The sequence below is a fragment of the Oryza glaberrima genome, chromosome 1 (assembly GCF_000147395.1).
Source record: "Oryza glaberrima chromosome 1, OglaRS2, whole genome shotgun sequence".
In the NCBI taxonomy this organism is placed as follows: domain Eukaryota; kingdom Viridiplantae; phylum Streptophyta; class Magnoliopsida; order Poales; family Poaceae; genus Oryza; species Oryza glaberrima.
This window is the reverse complement of record NC_068326.1, coordinates 3,216,995-3,244,291: the sequence shown is the minus strand read 5'-3', so window position 1 is coordinate 3,244,291 and position 27,297 is coordinate 3,216,995. Positions and strand designations below refer to the sequence as shown.

At 45.0% G+C, this 27,297-nt stretch overlaps 2 protein-coding genes and 1 pseudogene across 5 annotated transcripts; all 3 read left to right on the top strand.

Moving 5' to 3' along the window:
• Positions 1–639: 639 nt before the first annotated feature.
• On the top strand, positions 640–4,329 carry LOC127761256 (uncharacterized). 2 transcript variants are annotated; one of them, XM_052285525.1, is made up of 10 exons: positions 642–945; positions 1,040–1,176; positions 1,538–1,920; positions 2,082–2,115; positions 2,343–2,552; positions 2,739–2,828; positions 3,170–3,235; positions 3,329–3,420; positions 3,511–3,558; positions 3,983–4,329. In XM_052285525.1, the coding sequence occupies exons 3-10, from the start codon at positions 1,559–1,561 to the stop codon at positions 4,095–4,097; spliced, it is 1,017 nt and encodes a 338-aa protein (XP_052141485.1). In that variant the 5' UTR covers positions 642–945; positions 1,040–1,176; positions 1,538–1,558; the 3' UTR covers positions 4,098–4,329. The 2 variants fall into 2 exon arrangements, with proteins under 2 accessions (XP_052141493.1, XP_052141485.1); XM_052285533.1 differs by lacking the exon at positions 1,040–1,176 and having other exon boundaries at positions 640–945.
• Positions 4,330–13,198: 8,869 nt separating this feature from the next.
• Positions 13,199–18,870, top strand: LOC127760225 (uncharacterized; annotated as a pseudogene).
• Positions 18,871–19,539: 669 nt separating this feature from the next.
• Positions 19,540–27,252, top strand: LOC127760468 (uncharacterized). 3 transcript variants are annotated; one of them, XM_052284734.1, is made up of 14 exons: positions 19,540–19,705; positions 19,804–19,926; positions 20,005–20,178; positions 20,287–20,421; positions 20,531–20,670; positions 20,869–20,955; positions 21,134–21,265; positions 21,413–21,565; positions 21,720–21,821; positions 22,064–22,234; positions 22,387–22,466; positions 22,675–22,811; positions 26,826–26,930; positions 27,070–27,252. In XM_052284734.1, exons 1-12 carry the CDS (start codon positions 19,636–19,638, stop codon positions 22,799–22,801), a joined length of 1,494 nt encoding a protein of 497 aa, XP_052140694.1. In that variant the 5' UTR covers positions 19,540–19,635; the 3' UTR covers positions 22,802–22,811; positions 26,826–26,930; positions 27,070–27,252. The 3 variants fall into 3 exon arrangements, with proteins under 3 accessions (XP_052140694.1, XP_052140693.1, XP_052140695.1); XM_052284733.1 differs by having other exon boundaries at positions 21,708–21,821; XM_052284735.1 differs by having other exon boundaries at positions 19,597–19,926; positions 21,708–21,821.
• Positions 27,253–27,297: the final 45 nt, after the last annotated feature.

The following is a 27,297-nucleotide window of genomic DNA, read 5'->3' as shown; positions in this document are numbered from 1 at the left end:
AAGAAACACACATAGACTCACTAAGTTTCTTTCATATTTTAAAAAAGTTAAATGTCATTGCGTGTTGTACACTGTTACACCCCACCATACTATAGACCGTTTTGTAATTGTAAGGCTACGTTCAAAAGTGGAGGATGGGATGAACTCCACTTTCTACATAAAACATAATGATCTATTAGAACATGATTATTTAAGCATTAGCTAAAATAAACTTGAAAATTGGATTAATGTGATTTTTTTTTCATGCAACATTTCTATAGAAACTATTTATAAAAAAAACAAAGCGTTTAGCTATTTAGAAACTCGTACAAACCGTACAAGTAAAAAACGAGGGAGTAATATTAGAAATAGGTCTCAAAGAACACAACCTCTAATATGCAAGTTCGTGTGACTTACACGTATAGCATCTTTACCTTCTACACAAGCAGTCTATTTATGTGCTCCCCACATTTCTAATTTCCCATTTCTTTTAGCGCCACGTCACGGCACCGTTTCAGCCGTCCGAACACGTGGACGTCCACGATTAACGCAGAGGAGGACGCGGCCACGATTTCCACAAGGATCGGTTACTCGCAAAGACAAATCCGTACAAGCAAAAAACGAGTGAGAGCCATCAATCGAAGCTGTCCGAGTCAGTGAGAGCGAGGCGTCGCTGGATCCACCTGGGCTCACCACGTCTCCCGATTCCAGATCACCCGCCCGCGCGTGGCTGGATGGAGCTCCAAGATTAACCGAGCTGAGCCGCGATGTGTGGAGATTGGATGGTTGGCTTCTTCTCGGTTTGTTCGTTCCTTGTGGTCGAGAGTGAGTGAGGTGGAGGAGAGAGAGAGGAGGAGGAGGAGGAGGGGATTCATTCACGTGGCTTCCGGAGAGAGCAGGAGTCAACGTGCGGCTTGACTCTGGAGATCTCTCTCTGTCGTCTCGCCTCGCCCAAATCAGAAGCGAGTGAGTGATTGATTGATTGATTCCTCCTCCGTGTTCCTGTCCGGCATTTATGATTTTCTCGCCTACGTTCTTGATTGATGTGCGCGTGCCACAGATGATGGAGGCGTCGAGGTCGTGAGAGGGAGAGGAATCGACGGAGAGAGGGAGGCGGCGGCGGCGGCGGCAGGAAGGTTGGAGAAGGAGAGGCAGTGGAGAAGTCAAGAACAAGAACCCAATCACCAGTGAGATTGGGTTCGTTTTCCTCCCTCCCCTCCTCATCTGCGCCGATGCGTGTTTCTTGGTGTTCGTATTGTTCGTTTCTTTTTTTGTGTGTGGATGGAATCATGGAAATGGAATATTGCATCTTTACCATCTGCAAGCGTGGGGGCTCCAGGTTGCAGGGTATCAGGACATATAGCATCTGGCTAGTGTAGATATTTTTTTTTCTTTTTCTTTTCTGTATCTGGAAATGATAGGAATCGTAGTACTGATCATTTCTCCCTTCGTCGGCAAGAATAATTCCTCTCTTTATCTTGGCGCAAGAATCTAATTTTGCAGTAGAAGAACAGGCATGGTTGAGTAGTAATATCCTGTATTATGAATCTGGCTGCAGAAACGCCTCATCACTGCAGCAATGCCATCATCAACCATGGCCGTCGACACCACTGCTTCGGAGTATTGGCTCAATTGGAGGTTCATGCTCTGCGCGGTCTGGGTCTACTCCTGCATGGTCCTGGCATGCTTCTTGATCTGGAAGTACGAGGGGCCGAGCTCACAGGACGGCAATGGCGATGGCGGCGAGGACAGTGAGGATGCGCGGCCGCCCCGGGCCGCATCCGGGGTTGTGTACCTTGAAGATTGCTGGAAACCATGCCTTGAGCAGATCCACCCTGGCTGGCTGCTGGCATTCCGCGTCGTGTCTTTCTTCATTTTAGCCTCCCTGCTTGCGGTTGATGTCGTCGTCGATGGATGGAGTGTCTTCCTATACTACACTCAGTAAGCTAGCCATCACCATCCTTCCTGATGTTAATTCCAGGCAGTAATTTCAGTAATCACAATTCAAAGATGACTCACCATCCTTGCAGATGTGCACATTTCTAACTGAACTATGATCTTCAGAAAATTGTTTGATTTGGGCTGTTTTGTACATTTCACAGGTGGACCTTCTTGCTAGTCACCTTATATTTTGGGGTATGTGATTTGCTGGTAGAGAATTATTGTGTACTGTTATTATATTCTTTCTGTTATCCAGTTCTCATATGATTACCGGCACCAGCGACTCAGTCGCTCCATGTGCTATAATGCTGCCTGCAAAACTGGAACAATTGATTCTTATGGAGCAAATTCTACTGTATATGTTTGTTTAAGGCCTGCTTCTCGATATGTACTAATGGATTCCTTAACACTTTCGTTTTTAGCTTGGTTCGGTGCTTTCAATTTATGGATGCTATCAGTATTCATACAAGAATGGCGACAATAGATCTGGTGCAGATCATGGCACATATATCATTGCTCCAGCTGGGGAAAGTGTATATGAGCAGTCAATAAAAAATCCTTGTTACAGTAAAATGCATGGTGGCAAAGAAATTGCAGGATTTTGGGGTTATCTGTTCCAGATCATGTTTCAGGTTAGTTATCATGACCCAACTGTTGTCAATTCACATTAGAGCACAAAGTTTGTTCACTTGTAATTGCTGAACTGTAGACATGTTATGAGGTTGAGCAAAAGGGAAGAAAATTTATTCTGTTCTTGCATGCTATTACTTCGCGGCATTTTGCTTTTCAACTCTCAGCTCATGTATTATTGTATCCAGACAAATGCAGGTGCTGTGATGATTACAGATCTGGTGTTTTGGTTTATCCTGTACCCTTTCCTTGCCTACAATCAATATGATATGAATTTTGTGAGTATTCAAACTTTTTAAGGAGCAATTTCTCTTGGTTATTATGTTTGATGGAAAATATCATAAATGGAACTACATTATTGTGTTTGCTGTTGCAAAACTATCTGCAAGAACAGAATATGTTTATATTATAGTAAGGCTCCAACTCTATTGAATATTTAGCTAGTCTATGACTATATTCAACATATGGGAATATCCTATATGTTTGTATGACATGTACATGAAAAGTGTGCTTTGAAAGTTGCATTAGTTATTTGTGTGATTCTTTTGAAGAAAGTTGGGTCTATTATCAGTATTGTTAGTTGCATTTCATAATAATTGCTTCTGCTTGCATATTGCAGTTGCTGATTGGGACACACTCTATAAATGTTGTGTTCATGATTGGTGATACTGCTATGAATAGCCTGGTAAATGCCTCCACCAGAGCACTAATCACTTCTTCATCTTCTTCTTTTTTTGAACTCACGGGAGCACTGATAATCACCATGTTCTGATCGCAGCGTTTCCCGTGGTTTAGAATCGCATATTTCTTGCTGTGGACTGGCGCTTTTGTTAATGTTCAGTGGCTCATCCATGCTAGCATATCGATTTGGTAATATTTGATTTACATTTCCCTCCTTTTCCCTGTTTTCTAATTAAAGTAAAAATTTCTTGATGCATTTATGTGGTTCATTTTATTCAGGTGGCCTTACCCATTTCTGGACTTAGCATTTCCTAAAGCTCCTGTATGGTATGATCTACTTGATGAAATAAATATATCTGTTGTGCTAAATAACTTTCTTACACTTGCAGCTACTGCAGTACTGTTATGTAGAATCTAAACATTGGGTGAAATTTTAACTGTTAATATAAGGCAAACACTTGAAATAATAATTGGTGTGGATGCACTCATGCATTATTTTATAGCGTAAAGAAGAAATGTTTTTGGTCCATGATTGTCTTTGAGGGATACATTTCAGCGCAACGTATGCCTAAAATATGAGTATGCGGGAGCGGGATCCATAAATAGATTAGAAGGTCGCAGAACCGAAATGTTGGCAAAAACAGCTTGATAGTGAATGCTTTAGGTTCTTGCATACGTCGCACATTGTTTAACTTGTAGCCTCTTGTGCCACAAACTGATTTTTTGATGAACTGTATCGTATCCATGACAGGTATTTGGTGGTAGCAGTGATGCATTTCCCTTGCTATGCTTTATTCGCCCTGGTTATGAGGCTAAAACAATCTCTGCTGGAAAGATGGTTTCCTCACAGTTACACCTGCGTGTAGCAAACAAGAACATATATAGTGTTACAATTTCCCTCCTGCTGCATCCTGCCAATGCAAATTATATGGAGCTGCTGCTCACCGTAAATTCCTAGAAACCATATTGTTCAGGGTTAGATGATATTTCGTAAATTTTTTTCAGACAGCAGCTTCTTTGAGTCAGCTGTTGTCTCCTGCTCTTTTCAATGGAGAAAACTGTACAGTCCAATATAATAATATATGGCATTCTCAACCACATTGTTGCTTTGACTGAACTTGTTTGCCCTGCTTTCTGCCCTAGTGTTTGCTTATTGTCAGTCAGTGTAGCATATCAGGATGAGAATGCAGGAGGGACAGAAGGAAGAGGTGATCACTACATCCAATATTTTCATTAGTTACACCTACTTATTTGAAACTTTTGAGAAGTACAATTCCGCAGGAAAAATCAATGTGGGAGCATCGTAGAACGAAGGATTGATCGTGTCAATTTCGTTTGGATTTGGTTTCCTTTTTTCTGTCAGAATTGAAACTCGAACGGACCAACGGCCTCCTCGCGCATAGCAGCGACGTCGTCACGAGCCTTGTCGCGAGTACGGACGGGCCCGTCTGGGACTTGGGCTGTCACGGCATGGCCCATCGAGCTTCGTGCCAAAGCGGGCCGTGACTTGGGGAATCGGCCCGAATCATGATGGGCCTACTCGTGGCGGTCTGGACCGTGCGTTTCGTCGTGCCGAGCCGGCCCAACCTCACCGCGCGCGTCGGCGTCGGCGGCGGGTGACGCGGCGCGCCGTGGCTCACACCACCGTGCACGCCCATCTCCGAGAAGGTCGCCGACGAGATCGTCGTCGAGCACCGCACGTGGTGTCTGGAGGCGCCGCCACGCCGGCATATTAGCCTTGCATGGTCCCTAGTGCGCAACCGACGGGATAGGAAAAATTAGTTTCGGATCAAATTAAACTGCATCATGCCTATATATACGGCATCTACCGCAACACTCTGCGCCACTGCCAGAAAGAATATATCGATAGATAGACCGATCTCACGGAAGTATGAGTTTGAAACTGCTCCCATGGACGGCGGCGCCTGCACCGACGCCGACGGTCGGCGAGATGACCGCCAAGGCGGCCATACACCGTGCCGTGCTTCGGTTCGTGGCCTTCTACTACCCATCCATCCCCTTCATCGGCTTCGGCGGGATAGCCTACATGTTCTGCTTCTGCGCCATGCCCGACGACACCTTCTCCGGCTGCGTCCGGCGCCGCGACCTGTGGAGGCTGACGCCCCTCCTGCTGTGCGCGGCCTACATGTCGCTGCTCGCGCTGGTGAGCATGCACACGCGCCTCTTCCTGCCGCGCGCGCCCAACGCCGTGCTCACGGACCTCCTCGACGTCGGCACGGTGCGGGTCGGCATCCCTCTCGCGTGGCTTGCGTGCGTCGGCACGGGCGCTGGCTTCACCTTTGCCATCGCCTTGGATTGCGTTTTCGTCGTCCTCATCGCCCGCGTACTTGCCATCTGGTCGCGGCTTGTTCGGACGTATTTGCATTCCGGTGATTAGACTAGACAATGAGATTACATTGATATGTACAGTATTATAATAACTACAATAATTAGATAAATCATTATTCATTCGATCACTTTATGATTATCGACCGTAGTTGCATATATACTTGCGTCGATGTAATGGCTAGCCTAAGTTCTAAAAAAAAATAGCTAGCCTAATATGAGAAAGTATTTTCTACATCTAGGTGTATGCATATAATTTAACGGAATCACTATACTTCTGTCGATAGAAAATACGACCTCAAATATTCAAATCTTGCAGATTTTAGACCGCTAGCTGGATGTGCTTCGCGATTCGTGCTACAGTTGCTTCTCCGACGCCGGCGATAACCTAAACTCCGGCGGAGGGCCGACAAATAAGAGTCTCGGGGTGGGGGTAGGAGGGGTGGGAGGAAGAGGGGGAAGTTCGCCGGCTTTAGAGGGATGGCCAGAAGTTATCATGGACGAGCCACATGCAGGGAAACTTGCACGTGTGGTTCTGGCCGGGCTTTCCTTCGGTATCTAATAACCTTGCTTCTGCTCGCCGCTGGCGCACCTCTCCTAACTATTGCCCATTTGGGAGGCGGCAGACCGGCGGTGGCGCCGCCGAAGCCGTGGGGTCGGGAGTAGGCGGTGAGCCAGTGTAGGCGACGGGGGCAAGCGGAAAGAGTGTTAGGAGGAGACAGCCGGTGGTGGCGCCCCGCCGTCAGCAACGGGAAAGACAGCTCGCCACCACCGGCTTAAGGAAAAGGAGAGGAAAGGGAGGGGGAGGGGGCCGACTGGGGGGCCTCGCCAGCACAGTTGATACCTTTCGGCCAGCGGGCGAGGCCGGGTGGCGGCACGGTGGGGCGGCGGCGGTGGTGCAGGAGGCGTGCGATGCTGAGAGGAGGGGAGCGCTCAAGCGACTTGTGCAGTGGCAGGGAGGAAAAAGGAAAACTAGCTGGTTAGGGTTCTGTGGACTTTGCACGAATCTCAAATCAATCCAATAGTCTGAAATTTGCAAGATACTAGGAAGGGTTTTTTTTGTTAAATGAGGAATAAACAATCCCATAATTTAAATAGTTATATAAAAATTTATAAAATTTGATAAAATGAACTATGATAATATAAAACACTATACAAACATGTAAGTCTAAATTCGATCGACATATAAAGAAACAAAGATAACAAATTTTATTTGCCTTGTACGGGTACTATTCACTTCACCGTCTGATTTTATTATTTTTGTTTCTCTAGTTGTAGATCAAATTTAGTCCTGTATGTTTGTGTATAGACTTAATCATCACAATCGATGTTACTAATTTTTTTTTAAAGTTTTCTATAACTATTTGAGTCGTAGGCAAATGATTGATGTCACGGCGCATAGCTGTAGAAAATCCTTGTCCAGTATAATATTGATTGCCTCTTCAATTCATGAGATGATCTATCAGTTATACAAGTAGGCCGCACTGGACGCTTGGCGGCCGCCAGGATATGTCAGCGATGTATCAAGAGTCGATCGCCACCGGCGGTCGTCCCGCCGCAAGCCGTCGAGGCGCGCCAGCGCCTCCGGTCGTGGAAGGCGCATAATCGCTGGTAGCCGCGCCACTGCCAAATCTGCCATGCATCAAGGCAAGGATCGGGCCACGCGCATCTGCACGAAGTCGTAGAGTTGCAGTGTTTCTCCTATATATGGGCTGGAATATCTCTTCGGGCTTTATACACGTGAGCTAGACAACATGCCGGCATAATATATATTAATCTTGTATATGAACACGCAGCAGGAAAGTATTTTCTACACCTAGATGCTATGCATGTAATTTAAAAATTTATATAAAAAATTTATAAAATTTGGTAAGATGGAGTATGATAATATAAGACACCATACAAACATGCAAGTCTAAATTCAAATAACAAATTTTATCTACATTGTGCGGGTACTATTTACTGTCTGATTTTATTATTATTGTTTCTCTAGTTGTAAATCAAATCTAGTCCTGTATGTTTGTGTGTAGATTTATATCATCACTATTGATATTACTAAATTTTTTCTATTTTTTCTATAATTATTTGAGTCGCATGTAAATGATGGGTGCTATAGATCTAGGTGTAGAAAATCCTTCTCCGATACATTGACTAAAACTGAATCGTACCGTCATATGCCAACAGACGGGAAGAATTAGCTAGTTAGATCAAATAAAACAGCATGCCTATACATATGGTATCTACCGCGCGTAACACTCCGTCACTGCCATATTAATATCGATCGACCGATCTCACGTACGGAACTATGAGTTTGAAAGTGCTCCCGTGGACGGCGGCGCCTGCACCGACGCCGACGGTCGGCGAGACGACCGCCAGGACGGGCATACACCGTGCCGTGCTGTGGTTTCTGGCCGTCTACTTCCCATCTATCCCATCTTCACCACCTCGGGGGCAGCCTACGCGTTGTGCACCGCGCTCCAGTACCCCACCTTCTCCGGCTGCGTCCGCCGCGACCTGTGGAGGCTGACGACTCTCACGCTGTGGGCGGCCTACATGTCGCTGCTCGCGCTGGTGAGCATGCACATGCGCCTCTTACTGCCGCGCGCGCCCGACGCCGTGCTCACGGACCTCCTCGACGTCGGCGCGGCACGGATCGGCATCCCGCTCGCGTTCCTCGCGTGCCTTGCTGCCAGCCTCGGCGTCACCAGGGTGGCCATCGCCTTGGATTGCGTTTTCGTCGTCCTCATCGCCCACGTACTTGCCATCTGGTCGCGGCTTGTTCGCACTTACGGTTCCCGTGATTAGATTAGATGGATATATTTCTTAGATAATGAGATTAGATGTGTGTTACGACAAGAATTAGATGGATCATTCGAACTGGAGTATCAATGATGGTCGATCGTGCCTATATATGATTATATACTTGCATCGATGTAATCTTCAACATGTGATGGTCTATCGGCGCCCTGGCGGATGCATATAGTTAAAATATAGATATAGCGAAGGACGGAGATGTTCACTCGATGAGAGCAATTGATCAACACAACACATATCGTATTTATAGTTTACGGCGTGCGTGCGTTGTGAAAAGACGAACTAATCAACTGGACGTTCACACCTTGTTATACCCAATTTAATGGCATGTGGCTACTATATGAGATAGGAAGGTCATGGAGGTGTGAGGCGACATGAATTATAGCTGGGTCGATCAACCAACCCTGACTAAGAGCAGGTACAATAGTAGACTATGAGTAGCGGGCTACAGATTTGTAGCCAGCTATATCATATACTACAAGACACAATGTATGTATAACAAGTGGGACAAGATATTACTAGTGCAGTATATATTTATAGGTAACTATTGCATGAATTGACTATTAAATTGAGTATATATGATTTGGAGCCAGTGGTTGACTATACTGTTAAACTTGTTCTAATGCGTAGATCCGCCCCGTACACATTGTTCGCGGTGCACACCCCCCACCACCCCATGCTGGCCGCGTGTGCATCTCGACCACGTCCAGCATAGCGACGAATTAAGCTATGCTCTTTATTGTTTTCATGTCACTCAAAAAGTTAATAAAGATTAAAAATAATTTAACAATATAGATTAATATATGATAGGTGACTCCATAAATATGTAAGGTAAAATTTATCTTCTACATGTTGCAGAAGAAAAAAATGACTATGAATATACATTAACCACCTGTAGTTTTATATTTTTTTTAACTTATAAAAGCTGAATTTTAACTTGGATATTTGTATATCACATGTTAATACATCTTGTCAAACCTTTTTTTTAAAAAAAAATCATAACTATTTGAGTGGCATGCAAATAAGAGGGAATATTTTCTCAAGAGTTTAAAATCCACTTTCAAATTGGAGAAACTATTATCCTTAAATTGGAAGGCTGAAATAGGGATTAAATTGGAAATATGCAGATCAGAACATGGTGATGAACAATTGATCGGTGCTCAAGTGAGTTATAGTGCTCTGGCGTGAGGCATTTACGTTTACCAGGTCATTCAAATTAAAGCAGTATCACCAATCATGAAAACAACATATTTTAGGCAACCTATATAGTTCAAAGAAGTTCTCCATTAAATTAGCACATTGAGCACCAGCCTAGGCCAGAGGTATTAGGGTTAATATATGAGGCCATAATGCCCTATTGGGTTACTATGAGGTCGTTCCCACGCTATTGGCCGGCAACCTACGCGCTGGACCAAGGAGCTGAGGTCGGCGCGGGACGTGGTCGGGCACTGGACGCACACGATCGACCAGCACGGCGCGCGGCGAGGGACGCGGTGCGGGGCCGAGCGCTGCGCACGTACGGCCAGGTGTACACAGGCGATGCATCCCTTATAGGTAGTGCCCAACCAACGGGATAGGAAAAATTAGTTGGATCAAATAAAACTGCATCATAGATCTCATCATGAATGTATACCGTAACAATCTGTGCCACTGCATGATGCCATAGATCATAGATCTACCACTGCATGCCAGAATATCGATCGACCGATCGATCTCACGGCCGGGACTATGAGTTTGAAACTGCTCCCATGAACGGCGGTGCCTGCACCGACGCCGACGGTCGGCGAGATGACCGCCAAGGGGGGCATATACCCCGTGCCATGTTGTGGTTTGTGGCTGTCTACTCACCATCCGTTCCCTTCATCTGCTTCGGCGGGGTAGTCTACTCATTCTGCAGCACGCGCGAGGACGTCCCAACAACAACCTTCTCCAGCTGCGTCCGCCGCGACCTGTGGAGGCTGACGCTTCTCATGCTGTGGGCGGCTACATGTCGCTGCTCATGCTGGTGAGCATGCACATGCATGATGCACCTCTTCCTGCAGCGCGCGCCCTACGCCGTGCTCAAGGACCTCCTCGACGTCGGCGTGAAGCGGATCGGGATCGCCACCGTCCTCGTGTTTCTTTCGTGCCTTGGCCTCAGCTTTGGCGTCACCTGGGTGGCCATTGCCTTGGATTGCGTTTACCTCGTCATCATCGCCCACGTGCTCGCCATCTGGGTACGGCTTGTGCGCACGTACGCCGTACGTGATTAGATTAGATGGATATATTTCTTAGATAATGAGATTACATGTATTACTACAAGAATGATAGATGAATGAATCATTCGAACTGGAGTATCAATGATGATCATAAGTGCACACGCAAAAACTTGAAAAATGAATTTATTTGATTTTTATATCGACTTCTATGTAGAAAAGTTTTCGCATGAAACACATCGAGAAAAAAATAAAAATTATATCATGTTGGAGTTTAGAACGGATTTATATATGGTTATATACATCGATGTAATCTTCAATCATGAGATGATCTATTGGCGCCCCCCCCCCCCCCCCCCCAAACGCCCCACCGGACACCGTGCTGGCTGTGTACATCTCTCGATCACATAATCTCGCATTGATGAATTAAGCTACGTTTCTATTGCTTACATGTCACTTAAAAATTATAAAAAAAATAACTAAGATAGATTAATATATGATAGATGACTCCACAAATATACAAGGTAATAACTTTTACATGCAACAACAAAAAAAATAAATTTGATTATAAATATACTAACTAGTAGTTTTATATTTTTTAACTTGTAAAAGTTGAATCTTAACTTGCATATATGTAATATATCATATGTTAATACATCTTTTTTTAAAAAAAAGACATTTAAAACTTTTTGAGTGGCATATGCAAATAACGAGGAAACATCCTCTCTCGAGTTTAAAATCCACTCTTAAATTCAGGGCTAAAAGGTGGAGAGAGAGAGAGAGAGAGGGGGAGATGGGACTGCTTTTTTATGGTCCCCACAGAAAATTAGCCCCATTAGCACCCCCTAAAGAGGCTAATGTTTTGAGGGGGCTAATTTACTTTAGCCTTAAATTAACCTACCTGTTTGGATCCTTAGGGGCTAATTCAGGACTAAAAGTTGGGGGCTAATAATTAGCCCATGGAACCAAACAGGACCTATTCTCCTTAAATTGGAAGGCTGCAATACGGATTAAATTGGAAATAAGCATATTAGAACATGGTGATGATCGATTGATCGGTGCTCCAGTGAGTTAAAAGAAAAACGTTTACCAGGTCATTCAAAGCAGTATCACCAAACATGAAGGCAACATTATAGGCAACCTAATAGTTCAAAGAAGTTCACCACTAAATTTAGCACATTGACATTAGCACCAGTCGGAGTAGTTCATGTGTTCAGCACAGTAAAATTGATGTGTTCAACGGAGTAAATTATTTTGAAAGAAAGCACAGTAAATTCAGTATCATGCACGATGTTTTAAGGTCTAAATGACAGCAAACAAAATTGCAAGAACAATGAAGGTAGTGGTACAGATTAAGAGTAAAAAGGAGCGGACAAGAAGAACTGAAGGAATTAGCTGAAAATATTTTATCTGAATTGAATGAGCAGTTTCATGCATTCCAAAGATCCTAAACCAACGGTGTGAGACACAATTGGCAATCTTGTTGGCTGCAAATTAATCCAAGAGATTTCAAACCGAAACTCGCTGTATACATCGTATTGGGCCATTGGCGCCGTAGTCAGCGTGAGCTCCCCGTGCAGCGTACATGCATGGCGCGCGGTCGCGTCGCGAGCTGCGGCCGTGAACTGCAGCGCGCGACGCAGAGCGGCGTGACACGGGCGTTCGCCGTGCGCTTCCCCCTGAGCAGCAGCTTCGCCAGCTCGCGATTCCCTGCAAACACACAAGCACAATGAGAGACGCTTGGTGGGGTGGGGTGGTGCTGGTGCCATGAACTGCAGCGCGCCAGCGCGAGTGCGCGACGCAGGGCTGTACAGACAGGAGGCGGCGGGCGGCGTCGCATCGTTGTGGGCGAACCAATGGAGCGGGGTGTCGCTCTCGCCGCTTTAGGGGTCCGGCCGTCCGGCGTCGGCGTGGACGGGTCGGCGCGGCGCCCCACTTCAGGAGATAGCCCCGCCGTCGCGGTCTGGCCGGGAGTGGCCGCCACTCGCCTGGAGCAGCGGGGTCTCACCGGCAGGCGCGCGGCGCCGCGTCCGCGTGAACCGCGCGCGTCGACGCCTTCGGCCTTCGACGGGGAGGCAGAGGCCCTCGAGCAGGAAGCGGCAGTAGTCGTGTACTCGTGCGTGCGGGGCCGTTTGCCGCGGCCGGCAAGGTGCAGCGCCCCGAGGAGGCCGCAGCGCGAACGGGCGCGGAGGAACGCCGCGGCGCAGCGCTAGTAATGGTGTCGCCGACTCTCTTCCTCCCGGTCCACTGGTGCCGGCTTCCGGCCGCCACACGGCGCGTCGAGTTCAACACGCGGTCGGGCACCTTCCCGCACATGCCGCGCCGCCGCCATCCGCTTGGCGCTGATGAAGACCGCGCGTAGCGTGGTCACCACGACGCGTACGCCGACGGGCAGGCCATCGTACGTGGGCCTTGCAGCGGGCCGCGACGCCGTTCACAGCGAGCACCGCCAGGAGTCGCGGGATTTTTTTTTTTCATTTCCCCTCTCTTACTAGTAGTACTAATTTCTTGCATTGCAACTTGCAAGCCCCTCCCTTTCCCATCCCCACCAAATGGTAGTTTAAATTGTTTCGCCACGGCCATCGCAGGGTGGGAGGCGCAACGCAGGCGCGATGGGCTACGGCTTCTCCACCAAGCTCACGGCCTTCTTCTGGCCATGGCGCTTCTCGCCGTGGCGCCTCTCGCCGCGCCCTCCACGCCGATGCCGCGCCCGCATCTGCCGCCCCCGGGAGCTCCTTCCCCGACGCCTATGGCGACCGCGCCCGCGCTGCACAACTTCCCCCACGCAAGCAGCAGCCGCAGGTCGCCTACGCTCTGCGACGGGCTTCCGCTACCTCATCGGCACATCTCCACGGCGCCACCTCCCGGTCCTTCACCGGCGTCGCCACCGAAGGTACGCACGCTCACGGCTCACCTCACCCTCTCCATGTTGGGATTTGGCCATTTGGGCCTCGACTTCGATTCGGCGATTTGGTAGACCTAGTAGCGCGGCACGGTGGGGTTGGGGAAGCCGGCCTCCGAGAGGAGAATGATGACCGCAGCAGTGTGGAGGCGTCAGGCGGTGGCCACTGGCCAGTACGGCGACTTGCGGCTCGCCGGAGTATGTTGATTTCGGCCTAGGCACCTTTGTAGTATGCATATGACTTCCTGGTTTGTCGGTATAATACTCCAAATAACTACAATAGTGTTCTTGCTTATCGTGAAATTATGCTGCACTGATCAACAGTATGTGATTGAAATTTTACTAAAATTTTACTGCTACTTGTTAATACAGGTTGTGAACAAATTAGGGTGTTCTTAGGTATAGGATGCTGTGATGAAGTAAAAGTCCGATATAGTAGATACGAAGTACATAGTATAATAGTGTGCCTGCTTATTGTTAAATTATACTGCATTGATCGATATTCAATAGTAATGTGATTGAAATTTTACTGGTACTTTGTTAATACAAGTTATTGCGAACAAATTGGGGTGTTGTCTGATAGGATGCTGTGATGGAGTAAGTGCATGTTGTCCCTTGTGGATACACAGGACACAACACTAGGAGTAAATTTTAATTTGCAATTATATTACTTCTACATTTATTACTAGTTCTAATTTGCTTGATGTGATAGTTAAGCAGATCGGTTTTATCTGGTGTACACATTTCGGTCAAAGTAGCAAATCGTGCATGCGGAGTACAGAATTCCTTGTTACTTATGATGGGTCTTTGGGACACCCGATCAATTGTGTTTTGGATTTGCTACCGTTGGTCGGTCTAGATAATCATAATTGTGTTTCTGTGAATTCTGCATTGATCATGTGTGAGTGAAATTATACCGGTACAATACTTGTTACAAGTTGTGAACAACTTGGGGTGTGTTGTCAGGTAGAATGCTGTAATGTTTCGGCTTGTTCGTTGTTACCCCAGTTAAGAAGCCGCTGTTTATGTTCTGGAGGATATAAATACCTTCTCCCCTCCAATCTTCCAATATCTTCAAATACAAATAGTGTTAATGTACTAGTCGTTCAATTAATCAACTCTAATTTATTTATTTTTCTATCTTGTTCTTAACTACCCTCCTAGGCTCCTACCTACAACCATCTTTTCTTTTTCTTTGTTCCATCCTTAATCTCTTTGAAGAGAGCACAATAATCCCTTATATTATCGGTTGGATAAAGTGTATTGCTTTGCTAATGAAAATCGGGATATTTTCAGAAAAAGAATATATTAGTTGTTTTCTTATATTAGTTGCTTTGTTCCCTTATATTAGTTTTTTTTTTTACCAGACCATTGTCAAGCTCGCATCATCTATTGGCATGGTGGTCCCTGTGGCTTTATCTATAGTACCATATTTCTACCAAGTCTACACAGGAAATTTTGAGAGGACAATAGAAGTGTATGGTGCCCCCGCCATGTTGGCTGGATCAATTAACAGCATAATTTGGTTGACGTATTCAATAATGGCCAGCAAAAAGGATCTTAACCTTGCTCTTATCCTGATGCATGCATTACTTTGCATGTCGACATTCACTTACTTGATGTGTATCTGTGCTTGTAAAAGAGCTACTAAATAGGTATGTTTCCTTTTTATTCTTTTATTTGTTAACCACTTCATGTAATTTTCCTCATGTTTTATATTTTTCCAGGGTTATATTCTTGGAGCCTTTTTCATAGGATGCTTATCAGCCATATCCATTGTTGTGCACTGGGACTTATACCCATCGAAGGTTGTGAAGATTATATTCAGATGTTTTGGTGGAATTAGTTTGCTGTCTTGCCACTATATTCTGCTGAATGATATTTTGGTATGTTTAACTTTTCGTATTAAGTTCTGTCGTACGTCGTTGCATTGGCATCAGTAAATAATGATTTTTCTCTCCGATCCCTTTTCTTTTTCTCTTTACAGGGGAGTGTTCCCAAAAGATCTCAGAAAGTTGCTACTGGATTTGACCTTATTCTAAGTTGTATAACGAACTTGGTGACTTTCATCATAACTTTTCATGATCATCCTGAGCACACTACTTCTCTGGTACAAACCTATAACTATTCTTTCTAGCACACTAGCTAGCAGCAGTGGATTTATGTTGAATAAAAGGGTTAACTAGATCGATGACATTATAACTTTTATAGTTTTAAAATATATCATTATTATTCACATGATTAGGAACCATGCCAGCACAACTAAGCCTAAATTGGATCCATACCACACCGTATGCCTAAGATACATTTTTTTTTCTTCCTTTCTTTTTGTATATACCAAAATGCAAAACAACTGTGAAAGTACAGTTTTGTATCTTTCTTTTGGCATTTTGGCTCATACAATAATGCAGTAGCCAAAATAGGATTCAATACATTTCTTGGGCGTACATTGTGGCGTGGGTCCAATTTTGGGCCTATTGTGGTGGTATGATATCGATTATATGAACACTAGTAGTATATTTCAAAACCGTGAAGGGCATAATTTTAATTAACACTAACTAATAATGCTATTATTCAGATCATTTCTGGAGTAGGGTTTGTCCTCAATGTTGTGGAGATCGTACTTCTTGTCATAGTAACAATTATGGGTAAGAACATTTCATAAATTGTTGATAGTTATCTAATGAACCTGTAAATAATAGAGGTTTCTATTGTAGGCTACTTCTTTCCATTGTCTGAGCATCCAGATGCTGATGTTGAAGCGTCACGTCACATATCAGCCACAAGAGGTATTTGTTTTTTTAGTTTATTATTTTAGAGTTTGTCCTAAAATATAGCTACTTCTCAATATGCTTTTTTTTTGTCTCAACTAATAATAACCATCCTTCATGTAATTTCTTCACTTACTCATCTAAACCAATCACATTTATTCTCATTTAATTTTACCTCTATTCTTAATTCTGTAAAAAAAATTTAAAGGTACCTATATTTTTAAGATGGAAATAGTATCTATTTGGATGCTGATGTATGGTTTCAAGCTTATGATTAGCACATAGTTACTGGTGTAGGCATGATACCACTTGAAGATGCACTAGGAACCCCTGAAACTGATGATTTTATAGCTGTACTCACTCATGAGCCCCAGGTGCCCCAGGTGATATCTCACCAATAAAAATACTTGGTAGTATATTTTATTTTTCTGCTAACTAACTATGATGTCTTTCTCCACAGTTCGAGGTCTCTTACCTGATTTTGCAAGTGAGGAATGGGTTTGAAATTTACTCTCTTAGATCCATGGTGAATCCCAATGTACAAATTATTACTCGAGGTACTACTATTTTTCAGTCAACTATTATTATTGGGTATTGATAGGGAAAATGTTTTAAACTCTCGAGGGGAAATCCTCTCGTCTGTTCAAACATCATTTAAAAATATATACACACTACTCCACAAAATTTCAAGTCAATTTGAGAGAAAAAAAATTACATGAGGGAAAATCTCTTTGAGGGATTAGAATCCCCTCCTGGTATTGATGTAGTATGGTTTTAGACTCATTTTTTAGATAATATGGTTTTAGACTCATGTATCTGTTATTGTATAGTGCTATTTGTAGAAGTAATTCAAAGGACAATGATGCGGATTGAGCGTGACCACTACATTCAAATTCTTTTACAAGCCTCGGGGATAGCTGTTAACTTACTTTCCTACTAGTGGCAGGACTAAGCTTGGGCATTTCTTGCATGTGGTATTGTTGATGAGCTTAATTAGTCTCTGCTGCAACAGCTGCAGAACCATACCCATTGATGCTTAGGGATGTTGAAATTCACTACCAGACCATCCGTAATCAGCATGAAGCTCTCCCGTAATAGAGCTGCAACACTGGCATGCACTTCTTCTCAGTTAATGATTGTCTTTCATTACTTCTTCTCAATGCTGTAATGCTAGTAGATTAATACTATCTTAATGTGTGACACAGGTCCGGTGCTTGAGGCGAAGAGATATGACAACTGATTGAACTGAGTTGAGCGTATAGGAGTGGAGATGTGACGACAGAATTCAGAAGAGAGATGTGTTCTCCGTTTGGATGTTGTAGGGAAGTACCCTACCACATACTACTTCTACTGTAGGAGATGTGTTCTCCGTTTGGATGTTGCAGTAGTATGCTTGTACGGTTCTACCACATACTACTCCGTATTGTAGTAGTATGTCCTCACAAATGAGCCCTTCTAAACGTCCTCAATGTGACCTGGCGTGTCCATAATGAGTCAGGACACGATAAGCAATCAGATCACCTGAACCGATGCATTGCACAGGCACAGCTCCAAAGAAAACCGCAATTGTCCTCGTTTCATTTGGATTCTCCGCAAGGGGATCGCGCATTGAGATGAACGTGGATTGTCCGTACTACTCGTCGGCGCGAGCGCGACGCCTCCTCCCTCCTCCGCGCCATCTCCCGTCGCACCAGGTGTGTGCATTGCATTACGTTCTCCGTTGGTTAATTCGTCCGGCCAAATGCATATGCGAGCGTGCCCGCCTGACGCGTACTTACGTCTTTGTCTTCCAGGTCAGGAGCCTGACGCGTCGCCGTCGATCCGCGGGAGGAAGAGAGGCGGCAGCGTACCACTACTAGTCTACTACCGCTGCGCTGCCGTCCTCGACGTCGACACCGCGCGCGCGCAAGCAGGTGAGACGCCGCTGCTCCTGGTGGCCACGTTCGGCCACACCGCGAGACGCGGCGGCCGGCCTACCTACCTCCTGGAGCGCGCCGCCGGCCCGTCCACGCCTGACCCCGACGTACGGCGGCGACATCACAACGCCGCCGCCGCCTCCTGTCTCGCGCTCCAGGCGGTGAGCCACGGCGCGCCATAAGCCAGCGTGCTCAGCGCCGGCCCCTTGGTTCCCCGCGAACAATCCTGACCCCACGGCGAGTCGGCGACGTCGACGGATACTGAGAGTGCATCCACCCCCGTCAGCCACAGCTGCCTCGGTGTCCACCAGCCTAGCAAGCAAGCCATGTCGCCCATGGCCATGCCGGCTGCCAATCTGCCCGGCGCCCCACGGCGCGTCGTCAGCGAGTCGGCGGCTCGGCGCCGTGCTGGCTTGGCATGGGCTGTCGGACCAGAGAGAAAACGGTTTGCATAATTGCATTGTCGTGTACTCGTTCGTATCGGGTGAGAATGTCACCAATGGAAGCGTAAAGAGAGCAAGTACGTTTTCTTCTTCAGAATTCGCCTAGATTCGTCCGTTCGTTTTCTTTGAGTGTGCTTGTTCAGTTGTATATCCTCCTTTCTACATGGCTACATCTGTAAATGCAAAGTACTCCTACATGGAACTAGTATGGATGGAACTGCTGCCCCATCCTTGATTCCTGGAGTCATATTGTTCTTGGTATTTCCTAAAATTTTTTTAAGACCAACAGCTTCATTGATCTAGCTGTTGTGTCTTGGTCTTGCCCTTCTCATCAATGGACAAATTTGTAGTACAGTCCAATATATGGCATTCGTCGGTACATTGTTGCTGTGATTGAGAACCTGTATTGTTATCCTGCTTTTTGCACAAGTGTCGCGCTGATGACTGATGAGCATGCAGAAATAGATTAGCACATTACAAAGAAGAGGTGATCATTGCATCCCTGATTTATACAATCCCATCAATTTTGCACCTCATTATTTGAAACATTGGACGATTACGATTCTGCAGGAAAAATCCATGCGGGTACATCTGGACTGGAACCAGGACTGATTACTGAACGGGGCAAATTCTTTTTAATTTTATTTATCTGAAACTGAAATTACTAGTTTGGATGGGCCGGAAAGTTTTCAGCCCATCTACTGCAATCGTGGGCCTCGGCCTTCTCATTCCCATTAAATGTGACGTGACGTTTTCATCATGACACGATAAGCTAATGCTGTGTTAAGTTCAGCGCAAAGATTACATTTTAACTAAAATTAAAGATGATGTGATTAAAAAGTTGTGTATGTATAACACAGCCTAACAGCATAAACAAAGCCCGCGTCTCATCGCCGTCTGATCTCGGTGTGTACCCCCTGCACGCAAGCACGGGCACATTTCCCCAGAAACCGCCATTTTTTTCCTTCTCCTGGAAGCTCCCTTCTCCCCTGCCTCTTTCGTCAGAGTTCGTCGGAGATGAACGTGCTCTGCCCGTCCTCGTCGGCGGCGACTCCTCCTCCTCCGGCGCCGGCCGCCGGCGCACCAGGTGCGCGTTGTACGATTGCGCTCTCCGTTGGGTGATTTGTCCCGCCAAATGAATGCGACGCGTCGTGTTTTTTCATGTGCTTTTCGTTGTGACCCAAGGCGTCGGCGTCGCCGTCGGCGGCGAAGCGCGGGAGGAAGAGAGGCGGCGGCAATGTTACTACTACCGCTGCGCCGGCGCGCTCCTCCGCGCCGCCGTCCTCGGCGACCTCCACCACCTCGCTAGTACGTGCGTGCTGCCCTGCGTGCGTGCCTCACAGCCGCGTTCCTGGCTAACCTGATGGATCATGCGCTGCGTTTTAGGGATGGCGGCGGAGGTGGACGCGGCGGCGCCTGGCGGCGGCGAGGGTGCCGGCGGAGTCCGATCGCGGTGCGGCCGCGGGGCGCTGCACCTGGCCGCGGCCAACGGCCGCACGCACGTCTGCCGCTTCCTGCTCGAGGGCCTCGGCCTCCCCGTCGACGCGCTCTCCGCCTCAGGTGCGCCCCCCTCCCGACCGGCGGCCGCCGCTCGTTCCTCGCACGTCTCGTCTATGCTCGCGGAGCGCCTGATTTCGTGCTTCGTGTTCGACGCCGCGGCGCACGCAGGTGAGACGCCGCTGCTGCTGGCGGCCACGTTCGGGCACACCTCAACGGCGGCCTACCTCCTGGACCGCGGCGCCGACCCGTCCACGCCGGACCCCAACGGCGGCGACACCCCGCTCCACTGGGCCGCCTACAACGGTGCGTACGTGCGACGCCGCGCCCGCGTCGCGGTTCATGTGCGCCATGCATTGTACCACCAAGCGTCTCATTGTGCTCGTGTGCTTGCAAATTCCACGTGTTCTTGTAGGGGATCGCGAGCTGGCGAAGCTGCTGCTGCTCAGGGGAGCCGACGTGGGCGCGGCGAACCCCCGCGGCACGGCGCTGCATGTCGCCGCTGCACGGGGGCACGCCGCCGTCGTCAGCGTCTTGCTGAACCACGGCGCTGATGTACGCGGACGCGGTGATGCTGATTCTTGACTGTATTTTAGGGAGCTAATTGCTCCAATCCTGACAGTTTTTTACTGTATTTTAGGTTCCCTAAAATGCTAATTGCTCCAATCCTGACAAATGTTGATGTTTGGTTACTACTAATACGACGTATTAGAACAGGTAGTTTTGGTTTGAAATCTCTTTTGGATTTTGCAGCCCAACAAGATTGCCAATATCGTCTTCACACCGTTGGTTTCTTCACTTTTGGGGGGATCATTGGAATGCATGAAGTTGCTCATTCAGGTAGATTTTCTGCTAATTATCTTAGTTCTTTTTTTTCTCCAGCTCCATGCTTTTTTACTTCCTTGTACCAGTAACTTCATTACTCTTGCAATTCTGTTTACTGGCATTTATACCTTAAGCATCATTCTGAATTTACTGTGCTTTCTAAAGAATCTACTGTGCTGAACACATGAACTAGGCCGGTGCTAACGTTAATGGTGCTGGATTCAATGGAGCAACTCCTCTGCTGTTAGCATGTAGTCGTACCGGGTCCATTGGATTCATCAAGTGCTTGGTGGAATCTGGGGCAGATCCAAACATTCCAGACGAAGTGAGCATATATATAGCCCCCTTGTTTCCCTCAATACTTATGTTCTTTTTGTCAACTCATGTGCACAAAGTTTGTTCCCTACAGTTTCATCATCTTGTTTTCTGATATGTTTTCTTAAAAATATAATGTATTTTTATGCTTTAACAGCTTGATAGGTTACCAATAGAAATTGCTGCAATCCAAGCCGAACGGGAAGTCATTGAGGTTCTATTGCCATTGACTCACCAAGTACCTACTCTTCTAGATTGGAGTGTTGGTGGGATCATCAGATATGTAAAATATCCTGCTTACAAGGAATGGGTATGTGAAATTTCTGTTAACTAGATATGTAGTACTAGCTTCACATGAATCAGTTTGCATTTTTGCAAGCTCTTGGGTGCTGAACACACTGTCATAGCAGTTGGGTCTTGGGACTATTCGATCACTGTTGAACTTTAATCAGTTTTCTGAACAGGCAAGAAATGCATCATGTAAAAGGAAGGATGAACTCAAACTACAAGGCAACTCCGCTTTCAACAACGAGGACTACGATGCTGCAATACTGCTATACAGCATGGTAACAACTTTTGCTCATTCCCGATTTTTCATGCTCATGTTTGGTTGCAAATGTTTTTTCAGTTCAAAAGGTGCAAAATACTGCTTTGTGAGTAACTGAAGCAAAGCCACTGGGGAGCACATATTGTATATTCGTACCCTTTTTCAACTCCCTTGGTTTAGCTTGACCTTTTGAGTTCAGACTCCTGAACCCCCCCCCCCCCCCTGACCTACAGAAACAGTAACAATGTTTGATGATAATAGGCAATGAAGTTCGACAACACCGACGCAAAGTTATATTCAAACAGGAGTGCTTGCTGGTTAAACCTTGGCATAGGCGATGAGGCACTCTCAGATGCTCAGATCTGCAGCAAGATGCAACCGGACTGGGCGAAAGGCTATTACCGTCAAGGAATGGCCTTCTCTTTGCTACAGGTGACCATCATGTACCATCCATGTTCATAGAAAGTGGACAGAATCCATTGCAATTCATGCCAAAAAAAAAAAAAGCTTCAAGATTCAGTTCTTGATGCTTTACTGATTATACTGCCTGCAATTTTCACCTGACAATGCTTGCATTGTGACAGGATTATGCCAGTGCTTCTTATGTGCTTCGCAGGGCCTTAAAGTTGGATCCACAAAATGCCACAGTCGCCAAAGCATTGCGGTAATCTGTTTCCCATCTTGTGTAAACCTGGTTTTCAATTATACACTTGGATGTGCTATTAGAGCTTCCTTTGCCATATCTATGGAATTTGCAGCTGCTATGAGAATAAGATATATATGACTGAAAATGTGTTGGAAAAGAGAGGGTGAGAGAAGCATCGAGCCCTTATATTTCATATTAATTGTCTTAAATTTCAATCTTTCTGTAGGGATGTCTTGGAAACTGCGTGTCCGAGGATGGAAGAATCTGGTCTAGCTTTTGTTCATCAGAAGAAACAAGATTGGAGCCCCGCAGCTGCAGGGAGTGAGCTAAACCAGATCCTGAACCATACATAGATTCATCCAGGTACACTTCTAATATGTATATACCAGTGCACTATCCTAGTTCTCAACAATCTAAATAGAACAACATCACCAAGCTCTTTAAAGATAAGGGAACAACATATTCCAGTCTATGCATCAGATTATGCTAACTGATCAGACAGTTGAAGGGTAGTACGGTTACTACAGTAGCAGGATAGAATCTGATACTTCTTTTGTTATGCCTACTGATCAGAAAGTTGAATGGCAGTACAGTAGCAGGATAGAATCTGAAATCTTTTGTTGCAGCAGTAGAAGATATGAACAATGCAATGCAAGCAGTAGCATACTAGTATATGCTTTTGTTCTCTGTCATCTGTTCCTTTTGGCACGGTTGCCATCTTAGATGAGGAAGGTGTTCACTCAAAAAGAGAAGAACTGAACACCAAGAGCCCATTTAGGCCCTTCCAATGGGCCGATGCCCGAAATGGCCCATGGGCCGGATCTGGAGGAGGTCCATCTCCAATCCATTTCCATCTCTGCTGTAAATCTACACAAAGCGCCATTTTAAAATAGGAAAAGATTGTACTGCGATTCTGCGAAGAGAAGAAGGGGTAGGGATCGTAGCAGATTTGTACTGCAGACTCACATGCCAACAGTTGAGAGGTGCACAGCTTGGATGAGGCCTGCCTGCCTGCCACGGTCTTCGAAACCAAAGCCTTTGGCCTCTTGTCGTTGCTCCTGTCTTGAGGCGATGGAGGCTGGAGAAGATGCACCCCCATTTTTTCTAAAAGTGTGGATTGCACTGTTGCTATGACTGATTATCTGACCTGTCACTTTGCTTTCGTAGCTGGCATCTCTTCTCTCTTCCAATATCATCACCATCTCCACTCCACTTGGTTGTTCTCATCTCGTTTTAGGGTACATTCTTTTGTGCTGAATAACCTTGTGATAACCATTTGAGAGTGTAGACGAATGAGTTAACTATTATAAGGTTAAAAATATATTTAAATCAATTTTCAAATAAATTTATTTATGGACAGTTTTTTTTGTGAAAAACACATTGTTTAGTAGCTCAGGAAATGTGTAGCCAAATGGGTAGCCATTCCATTCCATTGAAAGAAAAAAAATTGCCCCATCCTCCGATTATTGGTGAGCCAGGACCGCCACTATTGCTTCCTCTCCCACCATCCCACATCGTTGAGGGAGATGTTCTATAGTTGAGTACTTCCCCGGTCCCAAAATATGAGGGATTTTGGGTGGATGGGATGTATACCATGAATCTGGACATGATACATTGTATCCAACCAAAATCTCTTATATTTTGGAAGAGTACCTTATAACCTAGATCAGAGATCCTGGTCCAAAGCGCAACAAGTTTTATACGAATTCATGTCAAATGAAGGGAGTGTTCCAGATGCAACATTTCAAATTGACAAAAAGATATTGCCAGTTTGGGTTAAGATCTGGGGCGTGCCTCGTAGACCGTTGTTGGGTTGTAGCTGGATGTATTTGCCACCTGTAAACAATGTGCCGGAATCCTCTGCACCCGAGGAGCAGCAGATCACTGTTCTGGGTAGTGAGTGAGAGTAGAGTAACAACATTCCGTCGGCTTCGTACAATACTGTTGCCTAGAATAAACTGCTCTGAACTGAGAGCACCGTCTCCAACCCCAAGCGACAAACAAACAAGAAACAAACCAAGATGCTCTTGGGAGTCCGGATCACCCAGTTCGTAGTCCAGGCTCCTCTTGTACAAGTACTAGTGCTAGTACAGAAAATTAGATTAAAAAAAATTAAACTTCCATTATTTTTTTGATTTGAGATTAGAGAGAGGCTGAGAGGTTGATGAAACATGAAAGGGCGCAAATTCAGATGTTTTTTTTCTCTCCTTTTTTTGTGTCAGTTTCTATCATTTTCTGTTGCTTTACAATTTCATGCTACTGAGGGTATGTGAATAGTGCCGTCCTCCAGTGAGCCCCAACCGACAACAGTGCTGCTTTACCTACCGGCTAATCAGGCCGTCCCGTCCCCACAAACAGAAATAGTGTGTCACGGTCGTTCTAGTCTGGCTAGAGCAACTGAAGCAAACACACGTGGAAATGGTAGGACCGGTTGATAGATTGTACTGCGATCATTACTCTACAAATCCTTCTTAATCCAAGTTTGATCTAAACAAAAGGGAGAAATTTGTTGGAATTTTCCATTCCTATTTCGGTTTCTCTATTTAATAGAACTTTCTCCCTCAATTCCAAAATAACCATATTTTTTTCCTAAGTCAAACCATCCTAATATTGATCGATGTTACGTATGAAAAATATGTACGGTATCAAATACGCATTATTAAATTGTTATTAAATATTATTTAACGTGGTAGATGTTACCACCGTTCTCTATAAAGATGTATATTCGACTTAGTAAAAAAAACAGATATACAATTATTTTGGAATTGATATAGTTTGGCGAATTTTACGGAGTGATATATGCTCTCCTACTCTATTGCTACTAACTTACAAAGAGAAATGACTTTGTGGCTGCTTCCATGGCCGAGGCCTTGAACACCTGAAATTCTTCCCTACAATTTGTAGCTGTGCCTAAGTGATAGCCAATCACGCTTTAAGCCGGCCCTAATCTCATGTTAGCCCCGTGATGCTACACCATGATTTAGACATAACCTCAAGGTAAGGACATTGATGTCGTAATTAAGAATTTAATATGCGTGCACGCCCATGCTAACCATAGCCTTGGACGAAAAATCCATCAGATATTCAGATACAAACACGCGCCCAGAGTAAATGAAAACTCCCTGCAGATCGAATTGTTTCTGTACGGTTGCTGCAGAGTGGAGTAGGAGTAGGAGGAAATCATGGTGGATGATTAGCCATAATTGAGGAGGGCCTCTCTTCCAGGTCAAGATTTCAGACCCATCTCCAGCTCACTCAAAACGCCATACTGCCACACACACAGGAGTACCTCAGCAAGCCTCTCCGTAACAGTAGCAACAGTGCGTGCAATGATGCAGCTAAAAGTTTTTTAAAAAAAATCCGAAAAAGTACTCATTTATCACCCTTGATGGTTATTATTGTTATAATTTTGATTCCTATTTTTTTAATAATTATATTATAATGAATGAGAATATTATGTTCAATACACCATCCGTCATAAGAAAAGCAAATCCTAACTATGTATTTGTATCTGGATAAATATATATCCAGATTCATAACTATTCCCTTCGTTTCACAATATAAGTCATTGTAGCATTTCCCACATTCATATTGATGCTAATGAATCTAGATATGTATATAACATTGATGCTAGAATTTCTTATATTGTAGAAAATGCTAGAATGACTTACATTGTGAAACGGAGGAAGTAAGATTTTTTTATAGGGCGAGTATGTAATCGACTAAGTTAAAAGAAGTATGTTATTAACTTTGATAATATAATATCGATTTAAATATTATGTTTTTATTAAAATGAATGATCAAAACTTAAATAGGAATAGTGCTAGATGACACGGAGGGAACAGTACTACCATACCACCCACGAATCCATAATTCTTTTTGCGTACGTGTGAAATTGATACTCTCTCCGTACTATAATATAAGGGATTTTGCAGAAACGTGACACTTTCTAGCACTACGAATCTTGATACGTCCCTCTAAAATCTCTTATATTATGGGACAGAGATAGTATAACTGTTTTTTTTTTCTGAAGTTGCTGGGTTCAAAAACAGCATGAATCGAGCTCTGAAATGAGGGGCAGCAGCATGTTGGAATAAACAAGAACCGGATGAGTGTTAATGAGCATAAGATTGTACTCCTATACTACTGATGGGCTATAGAGTACAGGTAGAGTAGCAGAGTGAAGAACAACATCATCTTTTCGTTTTTGCTTATACTAATCAGCCAAAATTTAAATTTTTAACCTTAAATTTAGAGTTAATTTTAGAGTTTTTTTATCGAAATTTATTTTTTATATTTGCTTTTAGATCGTTAAAAACACACATATATAAATTTTATTTACAAATTATTTTTTATTTATAATTATGCCGTTTGTAGGGCCAGAAGAGAGAGAGAGAGAGGAGGAGGGGTGACAGTGTGACAGAGATTGCTGGATAGGCTGGGAGTAGCGACGAGACAAGAAAGGACGAGACAAAATAAAAGGTGAGCATGTGACTCGCCAGTGATCCCCAGCATGCAAAGCTTTTGCCCATCCATCCTCCTCTCCTCTCAAGATTAAAACTTTTTTTAAATTTTTTTACTAATCTTTTATCCTCCCCATCATTCTGTTTTATATTGCTAGATTCACCGCGCCGAGATGAACATGCGCCTTGCCATTAGCGCCCCTCCTCGCACCAAAATGACAACCCGCAAACCGGCCCCAATCCTGAACATTAGTATTTGTTTTTTTATAATCTTCACAGAATACTACTCTACTGTATTTTACTACAGTGTTCAAGATGATTACATGGTTGTTAGTGGTAATCTAATCTTGGAGCGAGAAGAGCAGCATTCTTGTCATCAGTATGGT

Excerpts from the sequence above, each read along its gene's own strand:
- LOC127760468 (XM_052284733.1), top strand. The coding sequence starts at position 19,636 with ATGAACGTGCTCTGCCCGTCCTCGTCGGCGGCGACTCCTCCTCCTCCG. Across the intron at positions 20,179-20,286 it reads CGACGCGCTCTCCGCCTCAG|GTGAGACGCCGCTGCTGCTG; the intron begins GTGCGCCCCCCT and ends CGGCGCACGCAG. Across the intron at positions 20,422-20,530 it reads CCACTGGGCCGCCTACAACG|GGGATCGCGAGCTGGCGAAG; the intron begins GTGCGTACGTGC and ends GTGTTCTTGTAG.
- LOC127761256 (XM_052285533.1), top strand. The coding sequence starts at position 1,559 with ATGCCATCATCAACCATGGCCGTCGACACCACTGCTTCGGAGTATTGG. Across the intron at positions 2,116-2,342 it reads TAGTCACCTTATATTTTGGG|CTTGGTTCGGTGCTTTCAAT; the intron begins GTATGTGATTTG and ends TTTCGTTTTTAG. Across the intron at positions 3,421-3,510 it reads CATGCTAGCATATCGATTTG|GTGGCCTTACCCATTTCTGG; the intron begins GTAATATTTGAT and ends CATTTTATTCAG.